This window comes from Eupeodes corollae, chromosome 1 (genome assembly GCF_945859685.1).
Source record: "Eupeodes corollae chromosome 1, idEupCoro1.1, whole genome shotgun sequence".
Taxonomy (NCBI): domain Eukaryota; kingdom Metazoa; phylum Arthropoda; class Insecta; order Diptera; family Syrphidae; genus Eupeodes; species Eupeodes corollae.
This window is the reverse complement of record NC_079147.1, coordinates 222,895,229-222,917,339: the sequence shown is the minus strand read 5'-3', so window position 1 is coordinate 222,917,339 and position 22,111 is coordinate 222,895,229. Positions and strand designations below refer to the sequence as shown.

Genomic DNA, 22,111 nt, shown 5'->3' with positions numbered 1-22,111 from the left:
GTTATTATTTAAGCAACATATGATGGATCCAAGTGTCACGTTCTGCACGATGGTAGGTTGTCAGATGATTTTGAAATCCGAAGAGGAGTCACACAAGGCTGTATTCTATTGCCAATATTGTTTTTGTTGGTGATAAGCAATGTAGGTACTGCGCGCAGCTTTGTCAGGTAGTGGAGGGATCCATTGGACTTTGACACCTATTTAAAGAACTTGGATTACGCGGACGATGTTTGCTTACTCTCTCATAGTATCATGGATTTCCATCAAATGACAATAAGAGTGGAGAGAGATGCAGAAGTTGTGGGGCTGAAAATTAATTACGGCAAAAAAAATGATCAGCCTCGGAACCCAACCATCCTCTAAAATAAATATTTCCTCGCAACCGGTGGAAAAAGTGTAGAGCTTTCAATACCTTGGAAGTATCGTCTCCATCGAAGCCGGAACCGAACAAGACTTCATTTGCCGCATGAGCAAAGCAAAAGCGACGTTCGGTATGTTGTCGAAAATTTGGACGAATAACTCTAACAGTTTAAGAACAAAGCTACGACTGTTTCTTCTGTCTTCTTTATGAATGCAGCACCTGGAAGGTAACTATAACCATTACAAGAAAGCTGCAACCATTACAATAAAACCTTCGTGTTTCGCAACATCCTAAGGATTGACCGTTTAACAAATGAGGTCCTTCATAGAACGATAGGTCAGAAACCTATAGAATCTATAATAGGAAGACGTAAGTGGCAATGGATTGGACATACGCTTCGAAAAGGTAGCGACTGCATTGCAGGCCAAGCAATGCAGTGGAATTCGTTCACACAAGAAGAAAGAAGAGCTGAAGGACCAAGAAGCACATGGCGCAGAACAGTCGAGGCGGAATCAGCGTCACTAAGCAAAAGTTGGAGGAAGCTGAAACACATCTCCGGAAACCGTACACGATGGCACGTAGGCGTAGTAGAGGCCCTATGCCCCTTAAGGGGTTCCAACGGACTTAACAGGTCTGAGGACCTAAGTAAGTAAGTAAGTAAGCCTATTTAAACGAATTTAGTTGTACGAAGTAAAAAAGGGATTCACTTAGGTGCATTCGTTAGTTTCTATCAGCTTCTAAGAAATTGATTTTCATCAACTTTCTATTATAAGTTATTGTAATCGGTTAGACCTGGAAATGTTGAAAGGTATCAACGTCCCCTTTTTTGAAAATAAATTGTTAAGGGTGTTTTTTTTTAAACGTGCGGTTTTCGACAAGAAATAAAACGCGTATAGTTTTGAATTATTGACAAGAATGAGCTTTATTGTCAAGATAATGAATTGCCATAATTTTCTACAAATGCTTTCGTTCAAGTGGCCATTGCGACAGGCTCAAATAAATTCCAGCCGATAGGCCTCATTTTCAAACACTTTTTGCTGCAATTGGGGCAGTAAGTCACCAAAAAGATAAACTCAGGAAAACGATGCAAAAAAATGCAAATTACACTGATCAACAAGGTAATGTAGGTGATAATTCTTCTTTTCTCGAGAAATGTTTAACCTTATTTCAATTCTTTTGTTTTGAAATAGAGAGTAGTTACTTACAGTTCTTTGTTTGAGGTTATTTTATAGTCTGGAAACCCTTTAAAAAATAACTTTAAATTCTTAAAAAATTTTCTTCTTGAACTCTTAAAATTTCTATAAATCTGAAGTTTTTGGCAGTTGCTTCTGTTTTTTGTCTTATTTCTTCTACAACAAATACAATAATTTGCCTCTTTAATATCAAGTCATATTTCAATCGTAATCCAACTACCTTATTTGGTGATGAATATGTTTGAAGTATTGATTTGTTCTTAATTTATATATTTAACTTATAAAAGCAATTTAAACTTTAAGCCTGTTGTCAAAAATCAAAAATTGAATTACTTTTGATCTTTTGAGTTTGTAATTTGTCAAAATTATGAAACAACAAACGAACATTTCAAAACAAATAATTAAATTATAATTTCTTCTTTGTGATGATAAAAAAGCTTAACTTTATATAAAAATTATAACAAAAATCCACAACAAAACATCCCTTCTTAGTAAGAAGTTCTTACAACGAGAAGTGACGCTACGTACAATGTACATAATATCCGCTTCCTTTTATTGACTTAGAATTCAATTAGCTTGCCATAAACTTATTGAAGAAGAAAGAGATTTAACCTCTCCAACCATCATCGTCAAGCCACCCATATTCGTTTGTTGTTGTTCTTGTTGTCATAGTTTCCCTTCCATCAGCATATTTCTCTGTGCCTGTCTTCCTGCCTGGCTCTTTTCTCATGACGATAAGGACTTTTCAGTTTCCTTGTAAAATCGATTTGTATAAAAATGATTATAATTGAATAAAATTCGATTCGATGAGAAACGAGAAACTTTATCTACGAGTAGGTGTATAGATTAAAACTGCTTCACATTCATAAATTAATTTTAAAGGATATTCCCTGTCAAAAGGTGTTTTGTAGTCCTTCACTCAAGACTCGACAACGGAACAGACGAAAAAGTAAAGTAAAAATTCCCTTTTGTCTTCTTATTTTTGGAAAACGAGACAAAGAAATTTCATTTTCTTCTAAATCCCAATCTATCAACATTTTCCAAAAGGCGTATGATACGAAAGGTGGGTTGGATATCCCCCTCAGAGCACAAGAACACGAAAGCATATTTGTATTCAAAGTCTTGGAAGAACATACATACCCACATATTTCTGCATTATTTCGAGATCAACGAATCGGAACATAGTTTTTCAAGGAGCTAAATTGTAGGTGCGCGGCACAGGTAAGCCCAACCCTCAGAAATATTTTATAAAGGAAATTGAAGTTTTTATTTTGTGTGCTTTTCCGCGAGGTTTTCAACAGTTTTATTAACTTTTGTGTGAAAAACTGAGTAGAGTTCGTTACGCCATTGTAGGATCAAGCAAAGTGCAGCTAAAGTCAGTTTCTTTAGCTCAGGAAACTAATTGCTTTCGAAAAGGCACTTGAAGGTGCATATAGAAGTCTGCAAATAAAACGACAACAAGTTTTTTATTTTTTCTTCTTCAGTCAACTACCTGTCGGTGCGTCTCCACGGCCGCCGCGGTTCAAGAAGTTCTTTTCTTCTTTTTCATGGGAAGTTGAAGAATTTATTGATGAATATATTTTATGTTTTAAGAGGGTCAAATAAATTCATCGCAACATGACCACATGCAACAGCAGATTGTGTCTTAAGTCTGTACCACCCACATTACTAACAAATATATGGCATTATTTCAAAATTGAAGATGTTGTCAGCTAGAGGGGCGCTGAGCGGTTCAGACGACCACGATAGGCTACATTGCACATGTTAATTTGTGTTCTTGTTTACTAATGCATTTAAAACTTTTGTAGTTCTTTTTCAGATCGAATAATCATCAAAAACAGTAGCGAAATTTTAGGTTCATCGGCCCAAAACAATACTTAAAAGAACATCTAATAGAGTCGACTACAGTTAGGGACTTAAGTCTTCATACATTCCCAAAATTTCATATATTCGTTAATCAAAGATAAGATAGGGAAAAAGTTTTACACCAAAAGTATTCAAATCCATTTTAATTACTGTACCAAGCAAAACATTTTATTCTGCTTTTAAAATAACGGTAAATACGAAAAAAACTGATATCTGAAAAGAATCGACAACTTCGGCTTGAATTTCCAAAAACACATTTAAATAAGGGAATTGATTTTTGGAAAAGAGTTTTATTTACGGACGAAAACAAGTTTAACTTGTTTGGAAATGATGGACGATGAAAGGTTTGGCGTAAAAAAAATGCAGCTCTTTAGAATATCATGATAACAGTGAAATATGGTGGGTGCAACGTAATGGCTTGTGTCGCAATAGCAGCTACTGGAGTTGGCCGACTAGTGTTTATTGATGGTATTATGGATCGATACTATTATAAACAACTATTAGAACATAATTTGCAGCCATCAGTGGATATGTTGGGCCTTGGCCAGAGTTGGATTTTTCAACAGGACAACGATCCCAAGCATACCGCGATCATTGTTAGAGATTGGCTGCTATATCATGCACCAAGGCAATTAAAAACCCCTCCACAATCGCCAGTTTTTAAACAGTTTTTTATAGAGGGATTAACATTAAAAAAACGTTTTCCAAAAAGATTGCATGTATGAGCCCTTTAAGTATGTGGGTTGCTAGATCCCAGGCTTGAAAAAGAATGCAATCTTTTGGGAATGCAATCTCTTATGACTTCAATATAAAGATTGTATTAATTAAATTCCCCAAAAGATAGGGACTTATAATCTTGCAATTTCCAATCAGTTGACGCAAAAAGACTGCAACAATTTTTTTTACAAATCATTTCACTGCTTTCAATTGATTGCAATCATTTGGGACTTCATTCATTCTTTGCATTCACTTGAAGTATTTGCATTCTTAAGTGAAATTTCACTACGCACTTTTAAAATTTTGATCTGAAATTTATGGGCGAGGTTTATGAGTCACTTTAGAAAATTTTTGGTAATAAACTTACCAATGCAGACTTAAAAAGAATGCAAAGATTTCAAGTGAATACAATTTCTCAAAAGATTGCAATCAATTGATTGCATTTAAATGATTGGAGAAAATGTCAAATTGTTTTTTAATAGCAAAAATTTAAAGTCCCAATCTTTAGTTGAAACCAATGAATGCATTCTTTAAGTTAAATTATAAATAAAGATAGAAATAAATTTATAATTATTACATTATTTTATAAGCCTCTACTAGAGCCCCGCTTAACCAAAACTCAAACCCATGATCCATACGTTATGCAGTTTATAAAATAAGAACGCATAAATTCACTTAAGTTTCAAACTTATAGAGTTGATTTAAGAAAACACAGCGAAAATAAAAAAAAAAACATTTCTATCCAAATTTAAAAAAAGTACGTATACGCCCAGTGTGTTACGAGAATTGTCCTTTAAACAGGGTTATTCAATAATAAGTTTAATTTTTATATTGAAAATTAAGTATTTAAAAGAGAAATAAACAAATGTTTATTTCATTGTAAGAAGAAAATTATTCCATTAAAAACCGCCACGGCTACGGTTTTGCAATTGAAATTTTCCAATATCAATTCCCATCTTTTGGGACTTAACGTCTTCGGTTACTTTAAATTTAAGTTCATGAATCGATTGTTGAACATATAAATCCTTATCTTCCACGTAGCCATAAAGAAATAAGTCTATGGGAGTTAAGTCACAAGTTTTTGGTGTATTTAATTTTAACGCGGTCAGGGAACTTTTCCTGTAAAACCAATTTCTTCTAATTTCGGAAATCAATTCATTCTCACAACTGCACCATCTTCATTTTCCTAATAATTTGGGTGCAACCACACTACCACCCCAAAAGCCACACTAAAGAGTTACACGTTGAAGATGAAGATGGTTTTTTCAATAACCATTCTTGGATATTTCGAGATTAATATCCGAAAATTTTGCACTAACGTATGCTTCGTGGAGAAAATGGGACTCATCGCTAAGAATAATTTTTTGATGAAAACATAGATAACGTCAGGACGTCAAGGTTTTAATACTCCCAATACAATTGAACTTTGAATTCAAATCCAACATACATAAGGCTTTTTGAGGCTTTCTTAATTCATGAAGTTGCTTTTTTCAATCAAACTCGTAATGGTTTTCCAAATCTATGATCTCGTTCTTCAATATTCAGTTAAAGTATGTACGCTTATTTCATGGAGTTTTCGAAAAACTTCATTATTTGATAGATTCCACGTCTTACAAAAAATCTAAAAGAAGCGCTAAACCTCTCATTAGCAAATTTAAAAACCTTATGTGATAGAAAAATTTAAAGGCAGGATTTGAAATTAAAATATCATTGGTATTGATTCATTTTAAGAAAACAATCAGGGAAGATATGACGTGTCGTTAATGATTGACCTTCTTAAATCTCTGTGTTAATTGAACTTAAAAAGTCTTAAGAGCTAGGTCTTATGCAAAGTTATAATTTATTGTGTACTATGACAACATTTTTAACATTTTTGTAGTGAATTTTACCACTTTCAAACCGTTGGTGAATTTTTAACATTTTTTTAAAATTTTTAACTTGTCAAAATGTCAAAAAAGGAATGCTTCAAAATTGACAACTGCCAAATAACCAGGCTATTCAAAATGAAAATCTTTATAAGAACAGGAAATGAATGTTAAGAGTATTAATTTTACTTTAGAATTTGTGATATATTTAAGAACTTTTAGTATTGAAAGACCTCTCTAAAAAAAAGAATGCACATTCTAAGAAGACAGATTGAAATTCTCAAGGTTTTGCTAACTTTAAAGGGATTTATTTTTTACAAAATAACTACAAATTATTTTTACAAAATAATAGCACCTATCCAAAAACTTGATGATTTTGAAAGAATCATTGCCGCCTCCCTAAATGAACGCCCTCGAAAGCTATTAAATTATAAATTAGCTGTTGTACGATCATCATCTTCTTCATCATCATCATCTTCATCAGCATCAAAAGATATCTGCGAAGCGAAGAAACTAAAATATAATAAAAACAGATCCCCCTTTAACTTCGGAGGAGGTAGCTAAATTTATTGCAAAACATTCCGTTGGTTGTTTTGAAATTGACGTCTTCGTCGTATGACACATTTAAAGATGGGAGCTTCTACAAACCATATTTCATCGACAACGAACGACCGACGACGCGTCGAAGAGACGTAGAGACGTGCGTCGTTGTCGCCGAGGAGCCACAGAGGAGCAATGGCCAACCCAGCATGTATCCAATATTCACAAACAGAAGTTGTTAATTAATGTAAATTGTTTATTATATGCACTGGATTCTGGAGACATCATCAAGCAAGTGCGTATGGTACAATGTATATGTTTAGATGCTAATGTTCATATTGCTATCTCAATATTGCGATACTCTGTGGTTACGATAATGATAGACTCGAGAGACAAGGTATAATTTATAGATTTTTAAAGAAACCCAGATATTATTCTGGGTGGAGCTGTAAAATTTTGAAAAAGACCAACAAACACTTTTTCTCATGTGTCCCTTTATAGACGATGATGATGAAGATGACTACAAGACGGGAAAAAAGCTACAAGAATTGACAAATGGAGCACCATCAGTCGAAGTGTCCTAAATATTATTAGCAAAATGTTGTAGTTGTTTTTTTTTTTTGTCAGACTAAAATATTCAATGAATGTGTGTTGATTGAGCTCTGTTTTGATGATTGGGAATTACTGTTTTTGTAAAGTTGCGTAACGATGATGTCAAGAATGATGATGATGGCGCCTAAAATATTGTAAATGGGTGTGACTTTTTAATTAAAAACTAAATTCTCTCAATGGGGCTTAGTTGGAAGTTTATAATTGAAAGACACAAAAATAAGGATGTCGAAATCACAACAAATTGTGTGTAAGGTCATAACGTTGCTACATTTTTGTTTCATTGAATTTGGAATGTCACATCGTAAAAAATTTAGGAACTTAAATTTAAAGTTAATCTTTTCTCAAAAATGAGTAATAATTCATTAAAAACAACATCAATACTACACTCCAATTAACGTTTTACAAAAAGAAACAATCTCTTAGACTAAGAGAAGCATTCTGGTTTTCGTGATTTCAATTTGGTAGCACTGGTCAACCTGTCGAACTCCACTTCAGCTTAACAACGAGTTAAAATTAGTTTAAACTTATTACAATTGTGGTGATTAAAATGTAACCACTTTTCACGCAATACGAAATACTTATGGTCGTGGAGTTACGCAAAAGACCCTGCGTTAAGAGCCAACTTTACTCAAGTTACGAGAAACCATAGTGACAAAATTTAAGTCAAAAGAATCGTGTGCTGCGAACCTTCCAGATGCTACTAAATGATTATGTAAATGCGGATGTTTTTTGCAAGACACACTCCTAATGATGTAAAAAAGTTTTGAAACCGAAAGATGAATCACCCTATACATCATTAACAGCTCGTTCCCAAAAATCTTAATGTTGCAAAGCAATTATGTATTTGTTTGTTTAAAACTTAGAAAAATATACATATATAAATTTGACTTACCATTTGGGGTTCTTGAACTGAGCCACTTCAGCGTATCGCCTTCCCATTGGTACCTCTTGTGGACTTAATAAAGCATCACAAGCCATTAAGCTATGTTGTTGCTTCTCATCCGTTGCCTCTTGAAAATGCTTTCCACCATTATTATCGTTACCGTTGCATTTGTCACTTCCTCTGTGGCTGCCACAATTATCAACATCGACTAATGAAGACGATTCATTAACGAAATTCTGCAATTTCTCACGTAACGAATAGTCATCGATTCCTGATGATGAATTTGACATTCGACGAACTTCTACACTATCGTCCTCATCTTCCTCTTGGTCAGGGTTACCCAAATCGTCGTCCTCGTCGATCATATTGCCATTCTCCTCCAAATCCCGATAGTCTGCAATTATTGCAACATCATCATCACCTGAAGTTGATGAAGTTGAAGTTGTGGTCACAGCTGACGAAGATGGCGACGAAGATGAAACGCAACTATCAACACTTGCTATGGAATTCCGATTGCTGTTACCTCCACCACCACAGCTTCCGCCGCCACTGACTTGGTTTTTGTTTTTGAGGTCGTCATCGGAGAGATTGTCTTCGACAGAGGATATCATCGAAGATTGTTGGTCAACTGTTAGATCGGAAATTTCCTGCTTTTGCTTTTTAAGATCATCAGTATCGTTGTCGTTATCATTATCATTTAATTGATCTAAATTGCTGTTCAACTCGTTTTCGTTCTCGTCCTCGTCTTCCTCGCCAGTACTCATGTTCATAATGCTGGAGTTACGATGTGGAACAATTATGAGCGATGTGCGTTTACGAGTTGATTCATCTTTGGCATCAATGTTGTTCTTCAAAGTATTGACGGGTTTCGTTGATAGAACGATAACTTCAACTTTGGTGTTGCTGTTGTGGTCGTTTTGATTGTTATCAATCGGAGACTCCATTTTTAATGAACTTTTTTTTTATCTTTCACTTTCACAAATTAATATGTTTTGTTTTTAAAGTTTTTTTAATTTGTTTATGACATTTTAATGAATTTTAATGTTTTTATTTTTATTTTTCTGAGTTCTGAAAAACGGTATGATTGTTTGTTTTGGTCAAAATTTAGAACAGAAGGACTTGAAGTTAAAATATAAGCTAATTTGAGTTTGTAAGAATTTTGTACTAGATTAATTCATACTTTTAAACTACACTTTCTGCAAAGGATAAAAACATGCTCAGAACCAATTTAATGCGTCTGAACTTATAAGAGACACACACAGTTTTTTGACACTCATTTCTATCAAAACCCAAACATGCTAATTTCTCAATTATGTCAAAATATGGCATCTCATTCAAAACAAAACCGGTGTGTACATAGCCTTAAGTTTCTATACTGGTCAACTGTACGTTAAGAGAACTCTTAGAAATAACGAATATTGTTAAGGCGTGCGATTTTCAATTTGGCAATACTTTTTTCGAAATTGGTCTTTTTGACAGCTGTCACTTGATTTATGCTAAGTTTGGTTTGCCATATCGTTGGTTTGCCATAGAGTTATTCCTGAACAACGGTTGAAAATGGAGAAAATAGGTTAATTATAATAATTATTAATGGTTCGGTTGAGAGAAAATCGAACACACCTAAAAACATCAAAAACCGAACACACGTCTTTGAAGTGGCAATACTGGTACTGTTTGATACCCGAGGAAAAAGGAATTTCGGTGTAGAAAAAATGATGTTTCCACTTTTATAATAATGACATTTCAATTTTGAAAATTACTTTTCTTTTGTAGATTCCCTTAAGAATTGAGAAGTATCCAATTTCCTTAAAAAGCGCTCTAAAAAACTAATGACTTTTCGTCAGAAATGACAGGTGCAGTGCATTAGACTTTCTTCAAAATGGCAGATGTCATTGAATGTTAATTTGAATGTAAAATGTTCTTCCCATTTTTATGTGTAGTCATATCCACCAAATATCAACTCCAATGAAAGTCGACAGAGTATGGATTTCAACAAACAACAAATGCATTGTAAATTATTATTATACTCATCATAAAAATAACGAAAAAAAGACATAAAACTTAATACAAATCGTGATCAATTCATGAAACGAAAATGAAAACCATTGGAAATATAACGACGACAACGCATCAGGATATTATATTTCTGGTAATTCACTGAAATGTTATTTTTTTAAAGGAAATTAAATTTGTCGTTTTTATCTTTTTTTAGTCCGTAAAAAATGTGAGTATATTCACTCAAAATGTTTATGGATGAATATGAGTATATTGAATTACGTTTTTTTTAAAAGGAATATCAAATATTTCGTATCGAAGCTTTTTATGTTTGGTTGGTCTTGGAGAATATAATTTTTCTAAATTTCTCTTAAATTTTAGATATTGGAGAATAATAAGGTGGTGGCGGGGTTTTGTGTCTTAGTTTTGTTGAATTCGGAAAGATAAGTTGCACAATATGGAATTAAATTTTAGTTTAGTAGTGATTTATGAGTATTTGATATCGATTTCAATTTATTTCTAAATTTCTTATCGAAAAGTTTATATTCGTGCTTTGAATACGAACTGTACCTGCTTAAAACTGAATGTTTGAAGTCAGCTATTTTAAAAAACATGAATAAAATACCGATTTTCTCAAGTAGAGAAACTTTTCCATTTAATCGAATAAACAATCCGAAGCCGCTTGTTCAACTAGAACAACAATTTTTCATTATTTGAGAGTGGATAACGTTTTCAACATCTGGTAAGATTTTAAGAAAATTCAAATTGACAGTTTTTTTTTACAAAAAATAAAAACCTAAACAAAAAATTAATAAAAGTTGGTAAAATTTGATTTTCTACTCAAATATTTGTTCAAAACATTGGGATATTGCCTTCAAATTACTTTATTTTTTTAAATAGTGTTGTCAACATTCAGTAAAATTTTAAGAAAAAATAAAAACCTAAAAAACAGCTTTTCAAAAATTAAAAATATTGTCTTCAAACTTTTTTTTTATTTTATAGAAAATATTCTTTTCGATATTAAGTAGTTTTTTTTTAAATCGAACAGTCCGTTTTTTTCATACAAAAAAAAAAAACGCAAAAATAAATTGATGTTCGGTTCTTGATATCTCTCAAATTAATTTTATTCATCCAATTTGTAAACATTTAAGAAATGCTACTAAAATTGGTAAAAATTTGTTTTGGACTAAAAATCTAAAACACGAAAACCTACAAACTTTTAAGCAACACAAATCGACAGACGGGATGGGAAGTTATCAGTGTGGGTCGCATCCCAGCATCTATTTATTTTAATAAATTGAGATCGTACTTGGGTACTTCGGTGTATAGCAGGTCTTCTGAATAGTTCGTAGCATATGCTTTTAAATAGGAGCTCTATTTATATCACCCAATTTATAGTTTGACACATTGTAATTTTTATAGTTCCAATATTTGTATCTCTCTTCGAAATTTTAGCATTCAAACTACCTGGCACTCAAGGGGCTTATTCAAGTAATTTATATAAACAAGTTACATTTGAGGAAAAAGGTTAAGAAAAACTTTAGGTACCTGATAAAATATGAAAGACCAGTTAAGTCAAGTTTTTCCTAAAACAAATAAGTGTCTATATCAAGAAATCGAAGTTTTACTTTTTTTCTAGCAGCATTTCGGAAAATTTTGATTTTTAATTGAAACATTAAGCACTTGTCTCCTATAAATTTTATAGTATCTAATTAAATTTTAATGCCATATTGTTGTTTTAACTTGAGGCCAATCTTAACGCCTGATAAAAACAAAAAAACTCTACACACATGACTCATGCCATACAAAGGAATTTAAATGTATATAAGCCATTATTCTATACGTCATATGAGTGATTAATAATTTATGGCCAAAACCAGTTAAGTTTTTAGATACACATTCTCACGATCTATGCTTGTTGTATTTTTTATAAAAGCTCCCAAAAGGAATTAACAAGATTTTACTATGTCAATATGTAAATTATTTAACGTGGAGGCGAAATAACTTTGAGATTTTGAATCGATGGATAAGTAATAATTGTCTCTACATAAAACATGTTTGGTATTCGGTTGTTAAGACATTGCATTCATGTTGACAATAATCAAACCATTTTTACTTTTACGGAAATATGCTTTTATATTAATGTACCAACTCCGATGTACGTTTATTATCTTAACATAGTAAAATAGAATCATAAAAGATAAAGTAGTAAATAAACATTAAATATAGAACATAGATACAAATTACGAACTTATCTATAAAAAAAAATTAGATTATTTTTATACAATAAAAAAAGAAGAATAAAGGTAATACGATCGTGGTTCTTTTTAAAGAATTTAATATCTCTTCAAAAGTTTGTGTACTTAAAATCGAATGATTCATGTTCCATTCCATAAAGCACCTTAAAAGGAACTGTTTCCAATATCCTCTATGTCTATAGTATGGTTCATGTAAGCACCATTTAAAGAAGCACAGCACGATATCTGATCACTTTCTGCGAACTCTATAATCATTATAAAACAAAGTTAAACAAATGTTATTAAATTTCCACAAAATGAGAGATCGTTATTTCGATATTCATTACTACACACATGCTCAGCGATTTAATAGTCGAAACAATTAAATTCTCGTCAGTTACACAGTGGTGGTCAAAAAAAATAGCACTGAAGTGTTTATCGAAACATTTGGTATAAATTTGAACATTTTGCGGGATACATGTTTTGATGCCAGATGAAATCAAAATCGTGCAAAGAAGTTCGTTGAAAAACGATAGAAGCTCCCAAACTCCGAACTCAACTCCAAAAACACATCAAAAATGTATAAACTTGGCTGATCTAATATAATGATATGGGAAAGTGTTTCATATCACTTAGTGTTAAATGCATCTGAGGAGATGACGTTGAAGTCAGTTTTCCCACAAAAAATCGATATGATTTATTTCAGAAAACTAGTCACCAATTTTTGTCTAGATGTGGGCAGATTTAAACCTGATTTAAAATCTTTCGGCTGACGAATCAATTGGAACTATCTCTTCTCGATAAAATCCTTCTTTTGACTTACAGCAAACAAGCTGGTTTAAAAACTCAAAAAATCGAATTCTCGTTTTAGTATTTTCTTCAGAAGCTATTAGCCCTCTTTTTTTAGAATCTAGATCAAGAATTATTAATATTGATTAATATTACCCCCCCCTTGGACATTTTTCTTGACTTAAGTAATCACCTTACTGAACACAGTATATCCTTCGGTTGCTTATATAATTTTGATCTCAGAAGAGATAATTTCCAGTTGTTATCTGAAGATTTAACCATTATTGGAATTGCTGATACTTTAGCATTTTCGAAATTTGACGAAGCAGTTTCAAATATGTATAGGATCCTTACTATTTTTTTAGAAAAAAAATGTACCTTTAAAAAAATCAGTAAATACAAACTTTAGCGACCCTTGGTACATAAAAGAATTGGGTTTACTGCGTAACAAAAGAAATAAGGCATGGAAAACTTATCCCAAAACTCTGTCTCCAGTCAACTCTTCTTTTTATGTTGAACTTTTTAACGAATTTAAGTCTCTTTCTAATTTTGTATATGCTAGCTTTGTTACTGATATCCGCGTTGAATGATGACTGCTCAGCCGCTCCCGATGGTATTCCCCCGATAGTATTAAAAAAAAGTGTAGTAATGCTTTAGTTGAACCCCTTACGTTCTTATTCAAACTTTCTCTAAAAACACGCAAATTTCTCAGTGTGTGGAAGAAGTCATTTCTAGCACCAATCTAAAAAAAAGGTAACAAGTCGGATTTAAGCAACTACAAGACCATTGCAAAGCTTTCTTGCATTCCTTAATTGTTTTTTAAGTAAGAATCTCATTTGCGAACAGGAGCATGATTTTGTGAAAAAAAGATCAAGCGTTACAAATCTCCTTATATTCTCAAACATACGCTTTAGAACAAGGTTATGAAGTTGACTGTGTATACACAGACTTTCTGACTGAATTTTGACCAACTTAGCCACGGAATTATTTTATTTAAACTTAAAGCTCTTGGTTTTCCATCTAAAATTTAGAAATTGTCATTCTGAACTTTTTGTTGCTCAATCTGGTGTTCCCTAGGGAAGCCATCTTGGCCCTTTTCTATTCATTCAACAGGGTGGATATAATAGACGGAATTTTTTTGTTGTAGCCAAGTATAATGATAAAGAACTCTGGTCTATCATTAAGATCTTAAATTGAAATCAATTTCGGTTGTTAAATATCAACAACTTGTCTATGTCTAGCTGTCATAGAAAATAGAGGACATATTACCAAATATCAATTTGAGCCTGAAATTTAACACATTGAAAAATAAGTACCCAATAAAAAAGGTTAAGTTTTCATATGATGGATTCAAAGCTATGTTTTAACTTAAACAAAATTATGAAAATTGGATAAATCTTCAGAAATGTCTTGTATTTTATATTCAGTGTTTATATACTTTATTAAAAGACATGATTTAAAAGCATGCAACCGTATTCGAAATAGCAATTCAGTTATTTCATATCATAAAGTTGATTATATTCTGTGGTTATTTGTTTTTGACCACAGCTGTATTTATATAGATAAACTACAAATAAACATATTTTTATTTATGTATATTCATTTGTATAACCCACGAATTAAGTATTTTTTCTCGATTAGTTGTGACCCCCCAGTCTAACGATCAATATAATTTTCCATTCGAATTTATTTCCATTGTAAATGTATCAACACAAAATAAAAAGCAACATGAAGTTCTATAATTATATTCAAAAAAAAAAGTCTTGTAAATAAATTTTAAATACAATTTTAGTTCATTAAGTTTTAATGTTGGCTCCACTCCTTTTTATGTATTTTCATTTTCATTTCTGGTCAGTCACATTCAGACAACAGTCAGATAGTGAATATACACGGAACAAAAATGTGTTTTAACTTGCAAGCAAATTAGGAATACGATAAGTTTATAATAAATAATAAGGGCCAACAGTTGCTCTCCTGTGGAACTCCAAAGATACAAAGATAGTTATACTCATTTTGATATTTCAACAGCGTTGATTGATTACCTATACATTTTAGTGCTACACGGATATAAGCAAATCTGAAAACCCATGTTTCTTATCAGCGAATTGTTTTTATATGAGTATTTCTCATATCCGTAAAAAATTGTTTCTAAATTTGAGACTTCAAACACTGGTAAAGAAAACAAACCTTATTTAAAAAGTTAAACATCAAGCAACTGTAAGAAAACAGTGATGCCACTAAAAAATTATTGCAACCACAACGGAGTTTTTTTCGTGCCTACATAAAAAAATATGGATGTGACCAAATTAATGTTTCATACAGCCAGAGAAACAATACAATTACCTTTTTGACAAATTGTCCGGTTTTGCGATCAGAAGGGATATCCTCATCTTGAAATTTAACTTCTTAACTTCAAAAATTTAGCTTTCAGAAAAGGAATCTTTTTTTCTTATCCCAATTTAATTTTGAGTAAATCTTCAAAGAACTTAGTATTTGTTGAATACCAAAAATTAAAAACTGTATCGATACCTTTACTTAAAAAGTGTGTTCGCCGTTTTCTTTCTATGTTTTTGAAAATTACTACACACGAAATAAAAGGTAAGAACAAAATTAAATTATTCACTTTATATGTTAATTTGGTAGCATTGAAAATAAATGATGTCATAATATAATAAAACATATTGTAAGTGATTTACGAAGCATGACGAAAAGTTTAAAGATTGAAGGTTCAGACAAAAAATAAGAGGTTATTGTCCCGTAACACATAACGAGGTGGAGCGGAAATGGAAATTGGAAAAGAGATTGATAAATATATGACCCACATTAAGTTGTAAGTTAAAGAAAACAGAAAACATGCAAATTTAAAATAACGAGAAACATATGCAAAAGTAATAATTTTCTACTTCAAACATTTTGTGTCGGCTGAAAAGAAAGTCCAAAAGTTGAAGTTGAAAACCTTGCAGGTTCTATAATAATCATATGAAAGTCTGAAAATTCAAGAAATTTGTTGCATCTATTCGAATATTTCTTGTATTAAAACCTCAGAAACATAAAGAAAGGTGTTTTTGATTAAGTTTCTTTTAAGCGAGCTTCTCTTAAATGAGGAATTCAAATGACCAAAAAATACTATAATTTCAAAGTAGGTTTTTCTTCAGTGTACTTCGGCTTGAATGCATCATTTAGGGTAACAATATCATGCAAATCTACAACAAACACTGAAACATGTTCCACATGCCCGAATCGCATATTCATCGACAAAATCAACATTTTCCTATGAAAAATAAAACAATCAATTGAATTCATTGATACCCTGTATTTGAAAAACAAAACTAGATTGACAATAGTTTGCTTAGCCATGGCCCAACCCTAAAACCAAAAACAAAAACCAATAAAAATGTCCACTGTTTTGTTGAGCTATTTATAGTCACAGAATGTGTTCAAAAAATCGAAACAACCTCTCCAAATCCCAAAAGTTGCCAAAGCTGTGACGAGACGACACACAAGACTGCGACTCGACGGACACATCAGAGACAGGGGTAGGCCTAGGCTGTTTAGGTGCCTAACCTACTAGATAGAAAAACTATCAGATGGTTCTAAAAACAAAACTATTTTCTAATTTTAAGTGCATTGGAGCGGAACACTCTTGTCTTGTTGTGTGTTTTTGAGTTTTTGTGAATGGCATGCGATGCGTTTTTATTGAAATTTCAATCAAAAATATTTCGTTCTCTTTCTAGCTCTCGATCGGAATTACGAATTCAAAATAAAATAAAATATAGAACTGAAACTGATGAGAAATGTAGATTGGTTGCATTTTGTGGCTTTTATTTGTAAATAATTCAAAGTTCTTTTTTTTTTCTTCTTCTTTTATAGAATTTGTTTAATTTATTTTACAATGGGATTTTTTTATCGCCAAAGTTTTCAAAAAAAAAGAAAGAAACTGAGATCTGTTCAAGGGGTAAAAAGAAAGATTTGTGGAAATGCTTCAACTTGATAAGGGTCATAAACAAAGTTTCTTATATATTTATTAGACATTGCGTAATTTACTGCGACGTAGAATTTGATTTAATGGAGAATTTTTTAATTTGATAAAATATGTGTTTATTTTTCATTCAAAGAACAAAGCATTTCTAAAACAAAGGCCAAGCATTTTGAGGAAGGACAAGTTTGCAAAACGTTTATCTAAACACTGAACGACGATAAGAAAAAAAAAACAAACGCACTACAAATGTTCTGAGAATTAAAAAGAGAGAATATGATTTTGTTACTTTTGAACTTTGAAGCGATAATTTATTGTGGTTTGGGTTCGCTTAATTCAATGAATCTAATTAACCACGATATGGAGTGAACTACGAATTTCATATTCCTAACTATTCAACCTATAGTTTGGTTACAAGTTGCCTTTATAAATTTATTATAACGACTAAAAGTGCTCACAAAGGCTCTAGAGAAAATCTTAAATTTGGGTTTTAGATGATTTCGAACTTTTAAAAAGGCCAGAATGGTAAGTTTGTAAAAGTTTAAACGATTAAGGAACTTCAATGTTGAGATTAATTTTTTTTACCAGAAGTAAAATAAAGAATTAATAGCGCTCGTCGAAAAATTTACGTTTTTTCCTTAGCAATACATTTTTAAAGTATTAAAATGTTAGAACTCGAAGAAAGAACCTTTAATACTATCAGGTTTTCAACATAGCCCCTTTAAAAAAGCTAAAGACAAACAAAAACGTGGTTAAAACTCAACATAATCCTTTTACAATCAATTGTATGACGATTCTACAAAGTAAAATGCTACTAGAAACAGTTTAAATTTTTAGTTCTAATTTCAAATACGTTTGTAAAATGTTTTAATTTTTTACAATAATTTTTCAACTCTCAGTTTTCGAAAAACTGCTACTAAAAATTTTCAGCAAAATAATAAGCAAAAATATCAGTTTGCTTTAAGAACTACGGATGTTGTGGAAAAGGCACTTAAAGAAAAGCAATTATGCTTGACTATATTCTTAGTGGTTGCTTAAGCCTTTGACAAGGTGAGGCACTTGAGTCTTAAGATAAGCAGCATAGGGACCAGCTCAGGTAGTACTACAAAGTATGGCGCGACCAAAATTAATTGGAAATAAAGAAAATAGAAGGTGGTGCAGAGCAAGGAAGTGTCCTGGACCAACCTTGTTTTTTTTTTGTATACACAAGAGGTATTTTAGTGGATATCAACGCTATTGTGCTGATCTTACTGCAATATTTTGGTGTCGGATAAATCTGTTGCAAAGACTACACAAACATTGAAAGCACACGGCAGTAGATTTTCGTACTCAAACTTAAGGCAAATCGAAGAAATCACCTTTGATTGACTTCAATTCCAATCGTTGACAAGTGAGTGGTAAGAATACAAAAGTAGTACTTGATACAAAAACTGTAAGGAAAAAATTGAACAGTAGGTGGGCACTTGGGACAGATAAGATATTTATGAATTAAATCAAGATAAATTAAGAAATATAACCCCGGTTATTTTTAAATATGAAAATAGAGAATTATTAGGGACGATTTCCAAATCAAACAAAATTGGATCAAAAACCCCTCCTTGTGGAATACTAATATTTAACTCTCTCAAACACACATTTTCCGTGTTGTTTTAAAAATCTAAATAGCCTAGAACAATATATCTCTAGCTTAAGTAATCAAATGGAAATTTCCTTATAACAAATGTACATTCCATATCAGTTTCAGAGCTATTTGCAGAATTTCTACTGTCATAAGCATGCATATTAAATTTGTATTTCTAAGTTCATCTTATCTGCCTTCATTTCTCGACATGCTTCATTATTAAAAAAAATATATATATCACCACTAAAACTACCCTTATTAATCGTATCATCAATTTAAGCACACTTATCTTGCTTAAAACAGAAATAGAACAGCTTCCCCCTCAAGAATTCTCGAACAAATTCTGCTAATGATACAAAAATATTATTTCTACCATCTTTCACATCGAAAAAGCTGAAAACTGCAAATTGCAAATGCAACCCTCATTTAAAATCACAGAACCATACTACGTACAATTCAATGCAACCCTTGAAACTCTTGGAACCCTTAGAATGGCAACGGCAACAGCAACGGCGGCGATGATATGATGCCAAGTGCATGCAACGTAACGTGGGAATCCTGCCACATCCTTCTGAACTCAATTACACAAATGCAATTGTATACCTACTACGTCATTGATCCTCTCCCTATCCCATCAAAAAAAAGGAAGAAATCATAATTTCCAACTTGACAGAAAAATACAATATTAGAGAAAAGAGCTACGCTAAGGATCTATAGGGTTGGTGGTTGGTAAGTCGGTTGGTTTAAGGATTGCATTGCAACCCTCAATTAGCGACAGAAAAAATCAAATCGTAAAAAGATGAAAGTGAAAGTGGTGCTGGCTTAAGTAGCACAATGGATGGTTGAAGTCGCATGAAACATGCAAATTGAAGAAGGAAGATGTATGGTGAACGTTATCGAAGGTTGAATATGGGTCGCTCGTCGGTCCTTGTTGTCGCTTACCCATAGTCCTTAGAAGCTTGATAAAGAAAGAGAGAGATATAAGGTAAGGGTCGGTTTGGAAGAAAAAATCAATAACCATATCATTTCTTCCAATTCAACAATTTTATATTATTACTCTATTTCTGGCTTCCTTATTTTCTGGTTGGCATGGAGTTGGTGGTTATGAAATAAAAAAACAAGGAAAAAAAATGGAAGGTAAATTGAGTTATGAAGGGTACACAAAGCAAGTGCGCCAACATAACGAACAACCCTCTAACTCAGAACAAAAATCAATAAAGAAATCGCTTTGCATTCATTATTTTCCCATATAAATGTGTATTTTTTCGGAATGTCCTTGTGAAATAAGGAGAAACTGCAGGGTAATTGATTTTCCACTTCAACTTGCTAATAGAAGTATAAAAAGGAAACTCCATCACTCACATGTTACATTCATTGGTCCTCAATTTTCTTTCATTATCCCAACACAAAAAAAGGACCTACCGAAAATCAAGGTCGGCTTTTTCTTGTTCTTGTCCCTTTTTTTGTATGTCTGTTCGACGCACATAAGTTGAAAAGCCGGAAGGATATACCATTCTGCGCCTCAAGTCACTGACCTCACACGCGCGTGTTCATTATCCCGATTTGGGGGTTGATGTCTCATTGTTATCGAACGACAATGTTCCCGTTTGGCGTGTGGCAATTTTATATTTTTTGGGTTCTTTTTTCAGCCCTTGTCGAACCGGATTTACCATCGCTGCCTACCACCAGACCAGGATGTGTTCTTGGAATTTAAATCCATCAACTCAGACAAAAAGCGAAGGAACATAAATCGAGGGATGATGACGATGAGGAGTGGTTGTTTTGTTGTTGTTGTTGTTGGTATCCTTTATTTTCTGTTTTTAAACAACGCACTTCGAAACTTGTTTTCACATTCGATATGATAATGATGAAGGCAAAAATGTGACACAGGAGATACCAGAGTAAGGACTAATGGACAAAATGGAAAAAATTCTATCGGATTATTAAATATCTACTTGTTTGGAATCAGGAAGCAGGGTATTTTAGAGAGAACATATACATAGTTGAAGACCCATAACATATTTATGGAAGGAAAACAAATTTGCTGTCAGTTTTTCGACATCATAGCAGACGCAAAGGGGACCCATAAACAGCTACCAGCCTTTTATATTGACAACCATTATGTTTCAAGGGATTAGAGTTTTTGACAGAGAGACTTGTGATGTGTTTGGAGCTTAAAAAAGGCTTATGCAAGGATTGAAGTGCCTGTAAATTGGTGTTTTGAAAAAGTCAATGACAGCAAAATTCGTATGACGAAGACAAAAATATGGAGCCAGGGACAGAGTAAAGAAAGTGACAATCGGCTTTTATAGAGAATGCTAAGTAATAAAAGTTTTATTCTGAAATAAACTTTCCACGAATTGTCGTCTGAAGGATTAAAAGTAAACTAATGGAAAATATTTTCCTCAATGTAAATTTGAAGTCTTCATCTTAATGGAAAATCGAGTTCCACCAAGTTGTTTGGTTCTGATTAATAATATTTTTATTAATATTCGTTTGAATGCAAATATGCACGTCTTTCAGAAGAATGAAGAGGCAATTGGAAAGAGTATGAAAATATCTTGAATGTCTCGAAAGTTTTGATAGAAGATTGAAGGCTTTGGCTTATTCTTTGTTTTATTTAAATATTTAAAAACAGGAAGTAATGGACGTTACTTTTAATGTAATAGTACCCGTGGCTTGGTGGCTAGGTCTTGGTTTCAATCCCTGCCTGTGCTATCTAAAGTTTTTTCACGGGAACTGCTTCTTGCGAGGAATTGACAAATTTTCCAAGAGTAGTTCTTACCGTGAAAAGTGATATCTCGAATAAGCTGTTCACATTCAGCTTAACACATTAGCCAAGTTTTAAACGGACTGGTGCGCCACCTAACGGCAAAACATTCAAAGTAGTGAGTAAGGTATGCCATTTACTGGAAAAGGATATCAGCTTAATAAACCCATATCCTTATCATACAATTTTCCATGACCGATTCTGCTATGTGACGTCAATATCTTTATGAATACCGTTTTAAGGGTCTTGAATAGATCTTATCATTTAGTCAAGGGTTTTGTATATTGATTGTCCAGCACAAAGTTTCATCGGCATCAGCCCGCCATCTTGTTGAAAATAAAGATCGTTAACACAAAATTTTTTGAACTGTGGTCTTTAAAAAATCTTTTAACAATTATTCTTGCATTTTCGAACCCTAAATGATATAGTTCTGTTTCTTAACTTAAATTGATACATTTCAAAGACACAATCAGCTTGAGTTATATAGTTTTCTGAACTTTAAAAGCCTTAAGTCTGAATGAAAAATACGTTATAATGTCGTTTGTGGAATGCCTAATTTTAAAGATTGACGAGAAACTGACAAAACTCGATTTTTTTTAACACTTTGGGCTACAGCGGCACGACTTCAATTCCATACATCGCACTAACTTATCAAAATAGATCAATTTTTTCTGACGGTTTTTTTT

The 22,111-nt window shown here is 32.5% G+C and overlaps 1 protein-coding gene across 5 annotated transcripts in view; it reads right to left on the bottom strand.

Annotated features, from left to right (window-relative positions):
• The window catches only part of LOC129940117 (protein sprint), a 534,823-nt gene that overhangs the window by 107,750 nt on the left and 404,962 nt on the right, over positions 1 to 22,111 (bottom strand). Inside the window, exon 2 of one of the 5 annotated variants that reach the window (XM_056048362.1) lies at positions 8,047 to 9,105. The exons of the other annotated variants lie outside the window; for them this stretch is intronic. Coding sequence (XP_055904337.1) covers positions 8,047 to 8,981 — 935 coding nt within the window. The 5' untranslated portion in view covers positions 8,982 to 9,105. The remainder of the gene's footprint in view (positions 1 to 8,046; positions 9,106 to 22,111) is intronic. 5 annotated transcript variants of the gene reach the window in all.